This window comes from Artemia franciscana, chromosome 7 (assembly GCF_032884065.1).
Source record: "Artemia franciscana chromosome 7, ASM3288406v1, whole genome shotgun sequence".
NCBI lineage: Eukaryota > Metazoa > Arthropoda > Branchiopoda > Anostraca > Artemiidae > Artemia > Artemia franciscana.
The window spans coordinates 22934494-22953106 of NC_088869.1; the positions used below are offsets into that span (position 1 = coordinate 22934494).

The following is an 18613-nucleotide window of genomic DNA, read 5'->3' on the forward strand; positions in this document are numbered from 1 at the left end:
ACAAGATTGAATATACCTTTCAATTAGGTATTTGATGGTCTGACAGGTAAAACCGTCAAAAATCATGAGAAAACTGTTTTCTTTTTTTGTATGGACTTTACTTGCTCCTGTTCAGAATAATACAGAAGCATTCTTACAGTTCAGCAGTTTATTACAATATAAATATTTTTATAAAATTGATTACTGTGGATGAACAGGTATTACAGAGAAGTACATGATGTGACTGTTCATGCCTTAGCAAATTTGCAAGGACTCATCTACCACATAGAAATGAATGGGTAAGATAGCCAAATTCTAATCTTGGCAAATTCAAGAAGATGGAATTAAAAAAAAAAATTAAATACACAAAAGAGAATAATAAAGGTTACACATTGTTAGAAGCCTTTTAAAACAAGAAAAGTGAAGAACACAAACACATTTTGATAGCTCAACATTTTTTATTGCAAAATATGTTATATGAATACTGTCTTCAAATTAATTAGTGTGGACGAAGATTATTATTCCAGAGAAATACTTGATGTGACAGGACACAATCTGCTACAATGAAATAGATCGAAAATTTAGCATAATCCTTATCTTAGAATGTTCAAGGGTGAGAAATTAAAAAACTTTAAAAAATACAAAAATTTCCATATGCCCAGGAGCCTTTGCAAATAACAAAAGTTAAGGCTCTGTTCCCATCTTAAACAAAAAAAAGCGGAAACATGACCTAAAAAATGCAGTTTACTTGGAATTTTAACCTATGTGGCAGAGAGATCTTCTGGTAGATTTTTAAAAGGACAGGAAAAAGGCACCACTACAGCATATAATGAAGTCCTTAACTGAGAACAGTCTCTAAAGGATTTAACAGTGCAAACTTATCAAGGTTTGGCCAATTGAAAAATTAGGAGCCTAGGGGGCAGGGGGCTTTTCTATCTTGGATTTGCTTTGAACCAGTGTTTGAGCAAGTATTTCTTTATTTTCTTTTAAAATTTTAAAGAGATCAGGTATACATATGTTGGGCATTGCCTATTTCCAGAAGACATCAGTCTTATTATGAAAAAAAAACTTTGATACAATTTTCTTCACTTAAAGCTAATGTGTGGTTTAGCATAATTGGTCAAGGTGTATAGACTCAGATGAGAACAGAGTATCTATAGGTTTTTTTTTAATAATCAGAAGGCTTAGATGTTAAATCTGAATTTTTTCACCAAAGCTGAGGATCCTCATATAACTTCACATCTTAACCTCACATTTTACATCCCAGACCACTTTTTAAAATATAAGAATTCATTCTGTTCAAATCAGTGGTCAAAGGACTTTGATTTAAATAGGCTATTTTTATTATTACATATTGACATATTACATATGTTATGTCATATTACATATGTTACATATAGACATATTACATATGTCTATTTATATTTGATTTAAATAGGCTATCATTAAACTCCACTATCATTGTCTTATAGCGGGAAAAATTAAATTGAAGCAGTTTTGGCAAAGATCAGGGATCCCTAGGATAGCATATTGGCACTTTGAACTAAACGAAATTCAAATGTGAGAAAACAGAAATGTCAGTTCAAAAAAGAAAATCTTAACAGCAAAATCAGACCTTGTGCTTTGCACTTTTTCACTGCTAAGTTAATAAATTTCTAACTAAAAGTATTTTTTTAGATGAGGAATGAGATTATAGCTTACACAAGTATCATGTTACCTTTTAACTTTAACCTAGCACCTTCCTGAAATTAAGATAAAATACATAACTATCCTTTAATCACTTGATTTTAAGTAAACTTCAATAAAAAAAGCTTACAAGTGAGTTGCATGCAGCATTATCTGTTGGATAAACAGAGGAACTAGTTTCAGCAGGAGAGTTTACTAAGTTACCATTTGAGGTATCTGCTACAGGAGGTTCTAGATTACTGGAAAAATTTTCAGTCAAAGACTTGTTATCTGAGGTTAAAACAACTCTGTTGCCCTTCACAGCAGGTTGAGTTATTTGACTGTTTTGAGAGAGATAGCTAGGTTTCTGTATCTGGTTAGCTATCACATCAGGATAAGCAAGACCTTTAACTTTAAACATTTCAGCCACTTTCACTAATGAACTAGTTTGATGTTTTGGAACAGTCACTTCACCTGTATACATAAATTCCACCAATGCTTGAAGATCATGAAATTCCACATCCTTTACAATAATAATAGGATGGGAGTGAGAAATCCCAAGAAGCAGTGTCTCAAAGAAAGAACTAGAAGATGAGAGAACAAGTCTGTGACAATTGATGCTATGACTGTCACATAATAGGGTGACATCTGTGAAGTGATCAATGTCTAACACAGATAAAAAAGCTCCATGAAATACATCAAGATAATCGTTCCACTTCAAACAAACTTCTCTTTGCTCCATTTCAGAAACAATGACTAAATCCTTGAATAACCAAGCTCACTGAAATAGAATAAAATATATAAACAAGTATTTCAAATTGCAGGCATTATAGATACTGAAGATGAAAATTAGGAAAGTAATCCATAATCAAAACTTATGGTACACCTCAACACATGTATTTGTCTTTCAAACCTTCCATTTTATAAATACCCTAGCTCAATAATAATTCTGTCTCTATAAATATTGAACTGCATGCTTTCGTAATTTGCTTGATTGCTAAAATCAACATTAGCCAATTTACTTTTTGTTTATACCACTGAAGGTGCTTAGATTTAACACGCTAATTATAGACTCATGCCCAATCATTTTCATATGATGAACAACCATATTCTCAAAACATTTAAACCATATTACATGTTATCTCTTAGTAACACTCCTGAATAAAAACCAAGCAGTTTTTTCACCAGATTTTAGTGAAAAAGCAGAGAAGGCTTATAAGTGAATTTTGGACCAATGAATTGATAAGAAAAGAAAGTTGTCTCATTAGATAGCTGACAAACATAAAGTATTAAAGGATTATACTTTCTCAATGAAGCCAAATTTAGAAACAAAAAATGTCAGTCTGGAATACAGCCATATTCTTGGCTGTAGTCATTGGTGGTCCAAAATAGTGGGTTAAATTTTCACATGGATATGCATAAAGATAAATATCCTCTGAACATATGTGGGTATAGTAAAGGCTTTAGAAAAGATCAGATTATTATTCTTGAAACAGGCTGTTTCAGAGTTCCTTCAGCAGTGGTTTTAAAATACTACCTACTTTTACTAATCAGCTCAATCTATTGTTTTTCAGATGTTGTGATTTATTGATATTTTGTGACCTAACAGGGATCAAAATGGCAGAAAAGTGTAAAATCAAGAAAATCTTGTTGCAAATAGAGTTGAAGAGGCCATTACAAGAGAAAATCCAAAGATTTTTCAGCCAGCAAGTTTATTAGTTTTACTTCAAAATAACTTATCAATTTTAAATTAATGGAATAAACATTACTGTGAACCGCAGACTAGACTTTTGGTCTAAATCAAGCAAATAGGAACTAAAGGCAAGGTTTTCGAATAATGTAGATTTTGTAAGTTGTGGGGAGAGATGATCCAACATTAAAGGAATTGAACAACACTCTCAATCCCACAATCTTGGATTTCTACAGTAAGCACTCTCAATCACCTGTTTCGATGGTCAATCTACATATTTGTAAATTGCTTACTTGTACAAATGCAATGCAAAACAAAATAAAGATAATGTCAGAATGCCGAGAATAGCCAAATTCAAACAAAAAAATTTTCCAGCATGATCCCTTGCTCTTTTCTAAACTTGCATATGTTTACCAATGACAGTGGCATTAGATTGGTTAAGTTAAAATCAATTAGTTTTCTATATAATCAATGATTTAAAAAAAAAAACAGTATTTTTAACTCGTTGATCTCTTTCAGAACTAGTATCTTGGCTCCACGAGTTGTTGGGGGAAATACAAACAGGAAAAATTGTAACACATAGGCCAGCAACCCCCCCCCCTTCCCCTATAAAGTTCAGGACCAAATCTCTCATTCATACCCCTTTAGTAAATTCCAAAGTAAAAGTCTTTGTAGCATCTATAAGTTTTAAAGTTAAATTCAATACTCCATAAGATACGTGCTTTTTCACACAAGTCGAGTTATTTGATATTGCAGTAAGCAAAAATGTTACAGCAAGCAGAAAGGTTTCTTATTGAATGAGCCAATCAAAATCAAATCTCTTTTACTGGTTTATTTGAACTCAACGAACCAGAAGGAAAAATCCTTGTTACAAAAATAACTCTTTGAATTTTTGAATTAGCCAATCAAAATCAAATCTCTTTTACTGGTTTATTTGAACTCGACGAACCAGAAGGGAAAATCCTTGTTACAAAAATAACTCTTTGAATTTTTGAATTAGCCAATCAAAATCAAATCTCTTTTACTGGTTTATTTGAACTCGACGAACCAGAAGGGAAAATCTTTGTTACAGAAATAACTCTTTGAATTTTTGAATGAGCCAATAAAAATCAAATCTCTATAACTGGTTTATTTGAACTCAACGAACCAGAAGGAAAAATCCTTGTTACAAAACTAACTCTTGGGAGTGGAGACTAGTCAATGTATCATGATTGGGAAATACCAGTGGTATTGCGACATTTTCAATGGAGGTCACCTGCCCAGGTCATCTGCCCAGTTCTTGTTTTAGAAATCCAGTTTTGAGTCTTATTTGTGCGCGAGGCAGGCAGCCGGGGCAAGCAGTTGAGTTCTGGCGTTAATGTGTACCATTCCATGCTAGAGTTTATTGAAGTTGTCTTATCCAAAGTTGTATGTGAGTACGAAAATAAAATTATTGCCAATTAATCATTTTTTGTCTATGAACTAAGGCATCAGGTACAGTTCCTCTAGTCTTTTCGGAACGTTCACAAGAGAATCTATACAATTAAGGAGACCTAAACATCACTGATATGATTCTGTCTCCCAGGTTACCGGGGATTATTCAGAGAGCTTTCTTATTCTGTTAGCTACTTTGCTCCCATATCTAAATTTGAATTTCCCATATCTCATATCGGAATAAAGCCACCAAGACCTAGAAAAGTCCCAAGTTTCTCATAGCAATAAAACTCACAACAATCCTCCTTTAAATAAACACCCCCTAGCTTCACCTTATCCAACAACCCCCCTGTAACATTTGGCGCGGCCCTCAAAAGAAAGACAATAAAAGCAACTGTAGGTACCTGACAATATGACTGCCTACTAACATAGACAATTATGATTATTTACATAATATTCTTTGATTTTTAGGTGCAGTGTAATTTTATTTCTATTATTGTGCTCTTTATGTATGTAGGCTATACCCTATCCCAAAATAAACCAAATCTTAAAAAATGAGATATCAGTAAAATTTAAAAACTTCCAAATTAAAAATGTAATATAACCCATACCTTGAGTAATATTAAAAAAAAAAGTCGAAATAAAACAATAAAAATGGCCCAGGAACAAGATGAACTATTAAAAGCACAACAAAAGTCATTACCAGAATATGAAGGGGATACAGATGTTGATCAATTCAACATCCATCTAGGACAATTCGTAGAAATGACAAAAATTGACTTAAAAGTATTAAAAAAACATGCTACTCTTAAGACTGAAGGGACAGGCATTAACGTTTTTGAAACAAATTGAAAATACGATAGGCAAAGAAGCCATCTCAACAATTAACTCAATAGAGTTATTGCTACAGGGCTTCCAGAAAAGATTCATTAACACTAGTTCATTGAATAAACTGAAACAGAGACCTGTAACATTTGAAGAGACTCAAAACGTAAGGGAATATTTGCACAAGATTCGAAACGCAATAGAAGCTCGATACGTTCCGGGTGAAGGGGATTTATATGGAAAAATAATACTGAATGCATTTAAACAGGGGCGGAACCCAAAATTATATCGTCTATTAATTGCCAAAAATATTGATAACTTAGAACTGGCAGTTCAGGAGGTAAAAACAGCCATGAGAAGAGACTCAATTGTCCTACAACATCAGAAACTATCAATAAATGCAGTAGAAAACAAAACCCCTATAAAATTAAGAGATCCCTCTCCGCGATTTTTCTCCCGAGGATCATCGCCAAAACCCATTCGAAATCAAACTCGAACCACCACATCTCCAAAACAAGTACGTTTTGCACCCAATAATCAATTGAGATCACAAACCAATAATGAACCAACAAGGCGTTACACCTGCAACCGATTAGGCCATATAGCCAGGAATTGTTTTGTAAAAAACAATTATCGCCCTAATTATAGGCGGACGGGCATCCGTTTGTCCAGGGGGACAAATTATAGTGGCTACGCCGCAAGAGGTAATCGAGCAGTTTCAATTTGGGGTAATTATTTGGAGTTTGATAATTACACACGAGGTAATCTCCAAAGTTCAAATAAGAATTCCAACGCAATACGAATCAGTATCGCGGAGGGTATCGCGGAAGGACAAACCAACCTAGTAACGTTTGGAATAAAAATACAAGTGGTAGATATATCAGCCGACGGTAACAATATAACAACTCCACTTCAAATAATAATCAAGAAAACCAAAGTAGAACAAATGAAAGTTCTACACCGAACATCTGGGAACCTCAGGGAAACGACACAAGCCTACAAAATTCATAGGACCAAAATTTGGCGGCAGGTATAAATTATAGGTCCCCACCAGTGATTATACCATTTTTCAGTGCAAATAAAAATAAATTTTACCAATATTTGAAAATTTTAATGTAGGGAATATTTATTTTTCAGCCCTTATAGATTCAGGGGCAACAGTAAATGTAATATACACATCCATATTTAACAAATTGCCCAATTATATTAAACGACGAATGAGTAATATATGTCCTAATCTATCAAGCGTAACCGGACATTATCTGGACGTAAAGGGAACTGTGTACCTAGCCTTGCGCAAGGACAACAAAAATTTTCATACTCGATTTATAATTTGTAAAAATTTTCCATGCGAAGCAATAATATGCGCTGATTTTTTTAAAGCCAATAAAATATTATTGGACTTGGCAAATTCCGAATTCGTTTACCCGACGGATACCAAAACAATAATAAATAACATGCAATCAAATAAGATAAACAAGAACATTGGCAATATGAAAGAGTATAGGGAGAAAGAAATTCAAGAAATTTCTGATTTATGGAAAAAACTAGCAAGTGTAGACTCCCAGTAAAAAACCAACAGATAATATTCTAAACTTAATAGAAGAAAATCATAGTGAAAAATATTATGGATTTTTAGTACGAAAGACTCAAATTCCCCCAAAATCAATGCAGAGTCCAAATATCGCAAATGCTAGAACCCACTAATGATAAAAGCGAAATTTGGATAGCCTCACCACTGGAGGATATTCCAAAAAATCTAACGCGCGAAGGAAAATTATAAATTATGAAAAGGGTGAAGGTTACATTTGGGTAAAGAACACTCACGCAACTGACCTGATTACCCTAAACAAGGGAACAAGTTTAGTGGAAATACAGGTAGTATCGAAAACGGATATAAATAATTGGAAAAAAATCGGAAAAAACTTGGTGAATAATATAAATACTCAATTTGACAAGGATTATCCCCTGTCAAAAATTCAATTTCTTGAAAAATTTGAATTAAATCACATAACTGACATTCCATTGAAACTAAAATTATGCGACCTACTGTGGGAATATAAAGATGTTTTTTTCGAAATCTGAAGAAGACATAGGACTTCTCCCGTTTTATGAACATGCAATCCAAACTAAAGGACTACCATTGGCAAAACAGCCCGATCATATCCCATATAAACATAAAGAGTGGCGAATAAATAAAACTCAGGAGCTCGAAAGAAACGAGGTCATAAGACCAAGCACAAGTCCATATTCTGCGCCCGTTATACTTGTACCAAAGAAATCTTAGGTTAGTAGTAGATTATAGAGCCCTGAATAAGCAAGTGCTCAGTGACAAACTTTCCCTACCTAGAATAGATGGAATTGTAGATTCCATATCCAATACAAATAAAATATTTACTTCCCTAGATTTGACACAAGGCTATCATCAAGTGAAAATAGCAGAGGGGGATGTATATAAAACTAAGTTCTCTACAAGAGAGTGTGGCTCTTATGAATATTCAAGAGTATCTTTTAGACTAAAAGCAAGTTCAAGTGCACTGTGTAGACCCTTACTGCACTTGTTAAGAGGTCTAAATAACATAATTCACTTTGTCGATGACGTCATAGCAATGGACAAAAATCCGGAAGACCATTTAGTAACCTTAGCTAAAGTATTTGAGAAATTTAGAAAAGGTCATTTAAAATGTAGACCAAAAAAAGTGAATCTTCTTCAAACAAAAATAAAATATTTAGGAGTAGTTGTAAAACAAGGACAAATTTCCCCAGACCCTGAAAAAATAATATCTGCTAAGAATCTAAAACCCCTCAAACTGTTAAGCAATTACGAGGAATCTTAGGATTAATTAGTTATTTTCGAAAATTTATAAGGAATTACGCACAGGTAGCGAAACCACTAACTGACCTTACTAGAGGAAATCCACAAAAATTAGTTGGTCTAAAAAGGCTCAGAATTCATTAGATTACTTAAAAAAGGCTCTTATTTAAGAACCTATATTATCAATACCAGATTTCCAACCAGGACAATTCGTTGTTACAACGTATGCCTCAACCAAGGGAATTGGGGCAATCCTCTCCCAAACAATAAACGGAGAAGAAAAAGTTATAGTATACGCTTCTCGCACCCTAACCCCCCGAGAAAGTAATTACTCAGCTACACACCTTGAATTATTGTCCATTATACATCACGTAGATAAATTTCGATATTATTTAGTAGGAAGAAAATTTAAACTACGTTCCGACCATAAAAGCCTACAATATTTACAGACTTTCAAAAAGACAACAAGAATCCTCGCGAGATGGATACTAAAGATCCAAGATTTAGACTATGAATTTGAATACCTTAAGAAAAAACGAAATGCCCCATGTGATTATCTAAGTAGATTTCCAGATAATACTCCCGTAGTAAATGAAAACGAAGAAGTTAACAAGATAAAAGCAAAATATGTTCCAAATAATAAAAATTTAAAAATAAAAACCAATAATCCGGTTAAGGAAGAAATAACCCGGTTATGTTCATTAAATAACATAAAAATATGTCAAAAGAAAGACAATATCTGCGCTGCTCTGATAGATTATTTATTGTATGATAAAGAACTACCTGATAATAGGAAATTTTTCAAAAAAGAAATTGATAATTTCCATTATGATTTAGATGAAAAAAATTTATGTAGAATAATGACTTATAATAATAATAGAAACAAAACTTCCATAATACCAATTTTACTCCAAAGTCTAGAAAAACCCGCTTTTGAATTTTTCCATTCCGAAGTAGGTGGACACTTGGGGATAGATAAAATCTTCCATAGACTAAAACAATACTTTTTCGTTACTTCAGCCTTAACAAAGTTGAAGAATTATGTTAATAGTTGTGAAACATGTAATTTAAGACAGAATCCTCAAATCCAACCTAATCCAACAATAGGAAGAACACCTACGGCCAGGTTTCCATTCGATAAAGTTTCTTTTGATTTATATGGTACAAGTGGTGGATTACCCACATCCAACAAAGAACATACCTGCGTACTTTCAGTAATCGATCATTTTTCTGGTTTCACGTTTGCTAAGCCATTAAAAAACCAAAGCGCTTATACCACAAGCAAAGCCCTTGCTAAAATATTTCTTAATTTCGGTGTCCATAATACAGTGTTAAGCGACAATGTTCCTAATTTCATATCAAAAGTAACCAAGGATTTAATGTCATTTCATCAAATAAATAAATTGGTAACAACCCCATACCACCCCCATGCTAATGGCAAAATTGAAAACAGGCATAAGCTATTCTCTAATATTTTAGGTATTTCCACAAAAGATAATAAAAGAGATCGGCACAAAACTTCACCCTGTTTAACAAATGTGATTAATACAGCTTTCTCCCTCATTATACGAGATAACCCATTCTATATATTACTCGGACGAGATTTTCGAATCCCGTATGATGAAATTATAGAGTCAAGACAATACTATAATGATTCCTAAGATTATAAACAAGAATTTATCAATAGAATGAGAAAAACTTATAAACTTGTGAAAAAAGAAATCAGAAAATCAAAAATAAAACAAGAAGCCAAAAATATGCAAAATATTAAAGGAAAACTCAATTTTCAGATAGGAGATTGCGTTTACTTAAAAAATGAAACAAAAGTAGACGGCAAAAAACTCCCCTACAGAATAATAAAAAAGTATGACGATAATGTAACATTTACACTTTTAAAACCTAAATCTAGAAAAACTTGTAAGACTCATATTAGTCGTAAAAAGCGCAAAATTCACAGAAATGTGGACCCCGCGCCCATCAACATCGAACATACTGGAAGATGAAAATGAACCACCCCAATCAAGACTGAGGGAACTTAAGCCTTTCCATTTTAAACAAGGATATTTTGAAAATAGTAGCGACGAGGAAAAGTTTCACGAATTTCCAACGATGATCAATATGGTTACTCCCAAGGATAGAATACCCAACACGCGAAAACACAAAGAAAGCGATTCATCCTCAAGCGAAGATTCGGAAGAATTGGACTAAACAATTCCCCCAAAAACTCAATTTTTCCCCGATAGGATTTCAACTCCTTGCCCACCAAAACGATACCCTGACGATGCAATACCTCCTATCACCCCATAGACAGGCCCCTAACTTTATACGATGAATTAAATAAGGCCAAAAATACACCCAGTGACAAAAGGCCAGAACAGGTCAACCAGCCCCAAAGACAAACATTACGAGAAGCCATGGATTTTATTAATTATCCGATTAAGGCCATACAAAGTAAATTTGATGTTAGCCCGGCCACTAATGAACAAAAATATCATGATATAATCGTTTCAAAAGCAAAACCAAAGGACTGGCTATCTTGGAAGGAAACCCTGACGCAATCAATTCCCCACCCTACTGAGGACATGCCTTTTAAACAATGGAGACATCCTAAGAATACGTTTGACTCCTCACTTAGCTCCCAAGAATCCTTCAACTCTCCCGAGCAAAAAAATCAACAAGAAGAACCAAGCAGTAAACCCTCTACATCACGAGAAGAAATTTTTGAATGTCAAGCAGGGTCAACACCAAAATCTCAAACATCTTCAAAGAAATAAGTACTAAATCTACAAGTACGAGTTCCTCGGAAACAGAAACTAAATCAGACACAGATAAACTAAAGGACTCACAAAGACCAAGGCCAAATAGTGCTACTGCTCAAGCCAAAAAGGCACAGCTGAAAGGTCAAAAGTTCCTAAAGAAACAATATAAAAAATTCGATTTAATATCGCTAGCAAAACCAAAGAAAAAGATACTCAACCTAAAGAGGAAAAGGTAACAACCAAGTCAGGCCGAATAGTCAAAAAGCCCGATACATTAGAATATTAACGAGAAATTTATCAGCCAGGGGTAAAATGAATAAATCATTTACCGATAAAATAAAAAAGTGACTCATAAAAAAAATTCTCGCCAAGGAACAATTCCGTGTTAAAAGTTTGCTAAAGCTCTTTAGATGAAATCCGACATTATGCCCAATTCATGTATGATCCAACATCTCAAGAATACGCCTTAAGGGGAAATAAAATGTTCTTAAAGCGTAAAAAGTCAAAGCAAGCAAAAAAAGACGCGTTTAAAAATAAATTAAATTCAAAAAAATTCAAATCATAACAAAACATGTCATTTCTAGACGAGTCCCCAAAAGAACTCTAGGCTGACAAGGTAATTACCCATTAGCTAATTAACCTGCTTATATGAGTAACCAGTACTAACCAGGAAAAAATTCCGCGGAAAAGAACTTTAAGTAATGCTGACACTTTAAGAACCGACCAAAACCAAGTACCTACGAGACGAGACTTTTGGATTCCAAGTAAAACCAAAAGTTTGTCAAACCTTTCAGAAATAGATCATGAACTAAACAAAATAATTCTGGAATCTGCGGTGACAAATGCAGTAAGGAACTTACATTATAGTACCTTAAGCTCTTTGCTACGAGTTCCCATCATCCTTAGCGACGATTTTATTATACAAGGAATGATTATTTTATCGTATGATTCCTTTTCACAAGAAGTAATGAGAAAATACTACAAATATAGGCATAAATATGCTTTACACACCTTTGCAGCGCTACTTCTTGCAACACCCCCAAGAAATACCCCTTAATAGCATCCCTAATTCGCGAGAACTTTTGGCAAATACGAGAAGAAAAAGGTTTCGAATTAATCTAGCCTTTAAAGTTTCTAGGATTACTGATAGACTTAGATTAATGAAAACATAGTGCTTGAGATCTATGAAAACTACTTATGGTACAGTGTGAGAACAATCCAATGATGATAAACAATTCAACCCATTTCATTTATGAAGAGCAATATCAAGAATTAAAAAAACGTAACAATTAAATTCTACATGGATAATGAGAATTTTGGATCAAAAATTTTACAAAAAAAAGACATTATCGTATTTGAAAAACTAATGGACTGCGCCAGCCCGTTACGTTTTCGTAAGTAATTGACTTACAAAATAATTCATAGTCTCAAGTAAACCAAGTCTAGAAGATCAATGGAGGAAACAAATACGTCAAATTATGAGAAAAATGGACATTCACCATATCCTACATACCCGCTAACTCCCTACGAGTCTAAAGAAATAGTTAATGTACATCTAAGATGGTTCCAAAAAAGGCAACCAAGAACTCCAACTAACATTCACAACCCCCTACCTATTAAAATCGAAAAGTGATCTATCGACCAATAATGGACCAATCTTAAGAATCACGGAAAATTATGGGATTCACAGTCCAGAAATATAATAATAAAATTAACTTCTGCCAAGTACACCCGTATTTTTTTCTCACCCCTATGATAAATAAAAAATTCTTCTAGCGAGTCAAAATATTCTTTAATTGTTCCCCCAAGAGAAAGTACGACTAAAAATGCATTAAAAAATTCTTTTGCAGTAGCAAAAGGAAAGAAATAAGACAGAAAATACATTTAAAGGGTAACTAAATTGAAAATACATACGCTTGCCGTAGTCGCTTACAACTTCACTAACCATACTAAAATAGTCGCTTCCTAAGATTAGACAAAATACCACTAACTGACTTAATGAGAAAGTCTCATTCGTTCGAAAATTCTTCAAACAAACAAAATCTTTTGCTAGTTTTCTGAAAAATTCAAAACCGACGGGAAGTGGTTATCCCGTATATATCTATAAGCGCTATAATATATGTATAATCGCTATAACCGCTGAGCTCGTCAGGGTTGTACTGGCCATTATAAATAAATTGAATATGTGTATACCCCCAGCAGAGACGCAATAGTCTATGATAAAAACAAAGAATTGGACAAGAAGTCAAAATTCATAGGAAAATTCTAAAAAGTATCTGCTTGTCAAGTGAATAATATTTTGTTTCTAACTAGGGTAGATAATCGTTCTTCAAGGCTTCTATGTTTTGCTTTTTCCTTTATAAATGAATAAGCTACTGTAAATTTAGCTTAGTGAAACCCTTAGGATAGAAAGCCAAGGAAAAGGGTCGGGCTAGGTCTAGTCTAAAAAGTCTATACCTACTTATGAGGATTAAAACAAAGGTAAAAATTAAACTTTTGTAAAAAATATAGCCTACTAGTCTATTCAAACTTCTTGGAAATTTGGTTCCATTCTAGCCAACATAAGGAAACACTTGCCTATAAAATTCTAAGGTAAATGTTTAGTTTCGTTCCAAATGCATATTAATAAAAAAAACAATATTCATTCAATTCTTGAATTCCGACCAATCGGATCAAAGACTTTGTCAAAAGTACCAGCCTATTTAATCGCTGAGTTTTGATTGTCTTAGCAAAAAGGAAGGCGAAACTCTGCCGGTTTAACTACGGCGTTTTATAGGAAAACTCGACCTACGTTGCCTGAGCAACGTGAAGTGTTGCGGCAACCTTTTTCCGGCTTCGCCAGTTAAAGTGTTGCGAGAGCAACACTTTGGTTTTGTTTCTTCGTTATCGATCAGTAATCACATGATCAAAGGCTATTCCTCTGCGTTGAAAAAACAACAACACAATAGTATCGAAAGAAGGGACTAAATTGACTTTGCAGCCAGTTGAACTTTATCCTTTTCAATCGTAGACATCGTGACGGATGAAAACTTGGAACAATATCTTATATAATCTAGTTGGTATTATAAAGCTATCCGTAACTTTTCTGGATCAAAATACCATAGATGACACTATTAATTATTACGAAACTGCCTCGTTGTTTTACGTTATCGTTTGTACCCGTTGCGTGAACATTTGATTCTAGATTACAGTGAGTATGGGTAGGCTACACCAACTAGCAAAAGTTACAAACGCCTCTACACTAAAGATGATTGTAGCCTAACAGACGATTATTAAGCTCAACATAAAAAAAAACTGAATGCTAGACGTTATTACTTGTTTTTAAGCAGCCTAATTACAATTTTAGCCTCAGTTTATTGTAATCTGTGAATCCAAACCCTTTAAATGTAATGAAAAAAAATCATTTTGGCAATCACAGTCAGTCTTTTTGAGGCTATTAAATAAAAAAAAGTTTTTTTAACTGAAAGTAAGGAGCAACATTAAAAGTTAAAACGAAGAGAAATTACTCCATATATGAAGGGGGCTGTTCCCTCTTCACTGCCCTGCTCTTTACACTAGAGTTTTTTTTTACTGTTTTAAAAAGTGGTGTTGAGAGAAGGAGTCAAACTTAAGCATAAAGAGCAGGGCATTGAGGAGGGAACAGCCCCTTTCATATTTGGAGTAATTTCTGTTTGTTTTAAGTTTTAATATTGCTCCTTACTTTCAGTTAAAAAAAAGATTGTTTCTTTATTTAATTTTTTAACCTTTTCAAGTTAACAGGTGTTTCGATTTTGGCTCAACACACAAGAGTAACTAAAACAAAATCTGCATATTATTTTTTTTTTTGGCCCCAATTGCTAACTCAAAATTTTTATTGGAAACATTTCAGTGGAAAAGAGAGTGAGGTAGGGGGACTGGTCACTCTCTTATTATTTTTGACTCTTAAAAAGGGAACTAGAGCTTTTGACTTCAAGTTAAATGGGCCTCCTCAGTTGTCAATATGGCCAGCCCTTCCATAGGCATAGTTGTTTGACCTTTAGACTATTTTTCATAAGACAGCTATCTCAAAATTTTGATTGGATGCATTTGGGGAAAAGAGGACCTGGAAATGGGGAGGCTAGTTGCCCTCTGATCACTTTTGAATCACGAAAAGAACACTAAAACTTCCAATCTCTAGTCAAATCATTCCCCTTTGGAGTTTATTTGACTACCACCCCCATATGAAGTACCTCTAGAAAAAAACTGAAAACTTACAGCTCTTTATTATAGGCAATGCTGTAGTGTTGCCTCTGATACAGATTGTATACAGTCAGGGCTGTGGCTTTGGTCTTCAGTTTGGGTGGGAAGCATATTCAGAATGAGCTGACAAAATTGTCCAGTGTGTCAGCTAAAGTTGACACATAAGCTAAATTAAACTAAAACATAAGCTAAATTCCAAGTCTTGCTATGCAGTACCAACACCTGGGAGGGGAGAGTCCCACCTAGCTGCAACTCTGCATACAGTAAAAAGGCTAAACTCAAAGGTAACAAAATTTTGTACTTGTGAATTATACTGCCAACACTCAAGTTTTTGCTGAGTAAAACTTGAGAACAAACTGGTTTTATCTGTCTGCATTAAGAAACAATTAGCTTATGCTAATGTGTGAATATATAACCCAAATTTGTTCTTACAGTATTATGTTTACACCATATTTTGTTGTTTTTTTATTAGGATTGACCTAACATCACTTCTTGAGTGTAGGCAGTATAAGACATAAGTACCAAAATTTTATTAGGCCTAATAGCTTAGAAAGTATAATTGTTCTTGTCTACCCTAATTAATTACCTTAATTTGCACTTCAGAGCAAATTAAGATCTATACTGATCTGTTAATTCCTCCATACTTGATGAAGAGAATGATTAAACATCAAATGAATCCCCCTGGTACTTCCAGGGAACACCATAACAACAAAGAAGTTGAATAAAAGCTTTTGGGTTTTTTTTAAGGAAGGGCAAGGTAAGGTTTATAACTGTTTTTCAGGGGAAGATGTCCTTATTTTTTCCAACTAAAAATAGTTACAAGCAAGGTAAACTTACAAGTTAATTTTTATTAAGAATGACCCAGATTTAGCTCCTACTCCAACTCTAATTTATTATGCTCACCTTACAAATAATATTAAATTGTTACCATCTTTCCAATTGATCACTGCAGCTTGCAGGACCTTGTACCACCTTAAAGGACTTGTTTTTTGTTTTTAAATCATCATTCCTTGTCAGTCCTCATCATTCTACAGCTTGTATGGTTTTTAAAGGAATGATTGTAACTTTTGTTAACTAACAGGGGGGGGGGGGTACAATTTTTGTGTTTTATTTAGGATTGACTGGAAATTATCCAAAAATCGTAACATGTGTAGGTTGGTAAGTTTATTTTGATCCTGAAAGTGAAATATTCTCTAAAACTGTGTAATTAGTCAAAGTTAAGAAGGTTTCTGGAAAATAAATGTAGGGTTGGTCCTCTACATAAGGAAACATGCTAATAAAACAACTCTTACTTCATAACATGCAAAATAATCCTAGTTAACATATTTTGCAGGGGAAAAACCTTCATCTTCACTTCTTTTACTGCTGTACGATTTTTTTAAACAAAATTCTGAGAAATAAACATGAATTCAACTCTATTTTCTTTTTTTAATAACCTATATTTGTAGTTAGACACCATCAATGCCATCTATTAAAACATTTTAAAAGACACATACTGACAATTCAGTTTAAGTAAGGTTAGGCTAGATTAGTTACATGGCACCTAGGTGTTTGTTTATAAACAATTTTCAAGACTTAGATTGTGGACATAAATAAATGTAAAATTGTTTGCAGTATGATCCTGGGAAATCTTGATAAAACTAAAAAAAACTCTTGGTATGAACTACATTCAGTGGCAGAAATCTGTTAAAATCCCTTGGGGTAAAAGTTGCAGCCAATGTGGTAAAATTCTAGGCAATCTTTTTTTTGCTATCTTGGAGAGAGGTTAGAGAAATAAGTTTAGGAAAATAAAACTTATATTGGAGAATCCCAGGCCAAAAGCATACTCCAGGAATATATTTCTGGTGTAAGTCTATGAGCAGTAAGAAAATTTATTTTCACTTCTTTCCTTGTGTTTCCAGTTTTTCTATCACATTTTTAAATATTTGTGTTTGTTCCCTAAGTTTTGGAAATTGCAGTATAAATCCTTTACAAACAAACATCCAAGCGTCATCTAACTAATCTGAACTAACTTAACCTAATGCTAGTTAACCTAAATTATCAGTATCTCTATTAATAAACAAAAATATCTATTAATAGTCCAAAAAAAATTGTAAAACAGTGATAAAAGTGAAGATAAAGGTTCTTCCACAGTAAAATAGGTTAACTAGGATCATTCTATATATTATGAAGTAAGAATTGTTTTCTTAACATGTTTCCTTATATACTGGACTGCTCATAGACTTCCACTGTAGGACCTACTGCCAAGCTACTATGTTAACCCTATTCTGATTTATATGTCTTCAAAATTTGCTGACTAGACAGGCCACACCTATTGGTATTATGACAAAACACCATTATACCTTGATTTCCAGTTTTTTGTTTGTTCTTTTTTTCTCATGTTTTAATTCTGAAAATACAATTCCTGTTGTTTGAGCAAAGTTTTAAACTATACCAATAGGTTTTTTGTAATTTAGGAGATGCATTTGTTTATCTTTGAAACTTCATAAATTGTGATTGAGTAAAGCTGTCAAGCTGAGAATAGCCTACTTTTCTTATACTTTATTTAAGCAGAAGATCTATTTTGCCAGGTTTTACTTTTATAAAAAAAAATTTCAGGGACATTACCTTCTAGAGAGAGAGGGACAGGAGGTAGTACTTCAAGATACATTCCTGGGACACACTTCATTGGGTAGATTCATGCTTGAAAGTTTTATTTTCATAACCTAAATTATGTGGTGGTAACACGCTCATTTAATCACTTTTTGACACTTAATCAACTATAGTTACTCTATTATACCACCTATAAACTTGATTTTTTTTTACAGTCACATAGGGCTGTCTTTTGTTCACAAGTATTATTAATTATTAATTAATTTGATTGTTAATTTGAATATTCATCCAAGGTTGCCAACCACTGGTCGGCGACCAGTGAAAAATTAATAGAGTATCAGCTCGTAAATCACTAGATCATTGACTAGAAATCCCTAGAATTATAATACTCTATATCAATATAATTGATAATTGTTTTGTTTCTTTACCATGCTCTATACAGGCACACCTATATGAAGGGGTAAAATTACCCAATAGATCTGGAAAATAACTTTAGAGGGATGTTTGTTTTTTATCAAGCGAAAATTACCCTTGGAATTTCAAGAAATGCCTCTATGCAGAGAATAGAACAAAATCCTTACTTCCTCCCCGTATTTTCCCAAATTAGTACTCTTCGCTTATGCTCCGATCACTGAAAATAGTTTATCTGTGATCTAA

General features: G+C 33.5%; 1 protein-coding gene across 4 annotated transcripts in view; it reads right to left on the reverse strand.

The window, feature by feature from the left end:
• Positions 1-18244, reverse strand: part of LOC136029007 (zinc finger protein 43-like) — a 65302-nt gene extending 47058 nt beyond the window's left edge. For 3 of the 4 annotated variants that reach the window (XM_065707016.1, XM_065707013.1, XM_065707015.1), the window contains exons 1-2: positions 17972-18244; positions 1796-2425 (exon numbers count right to left, since the gene is read on the reverse strand). In XM_065707016.1, the coding sequence (XP_065563088.1) occupies positions 1796-2386 (591 nt within the window). In that variant the 5' untranslated portion in view covers positions 2387-2425; positions 17972-18244. Of the gene's footprint in view, positions 1-1795; positions 2426-16656; positions 16787-17971 lie in introns of those variants that run through there. The other variant, XM_065707014.1, reaches the window with a different exon arrangement.
• Between the last annotated feature and the right edge of the window lie 369 nt (positions 18245-18613).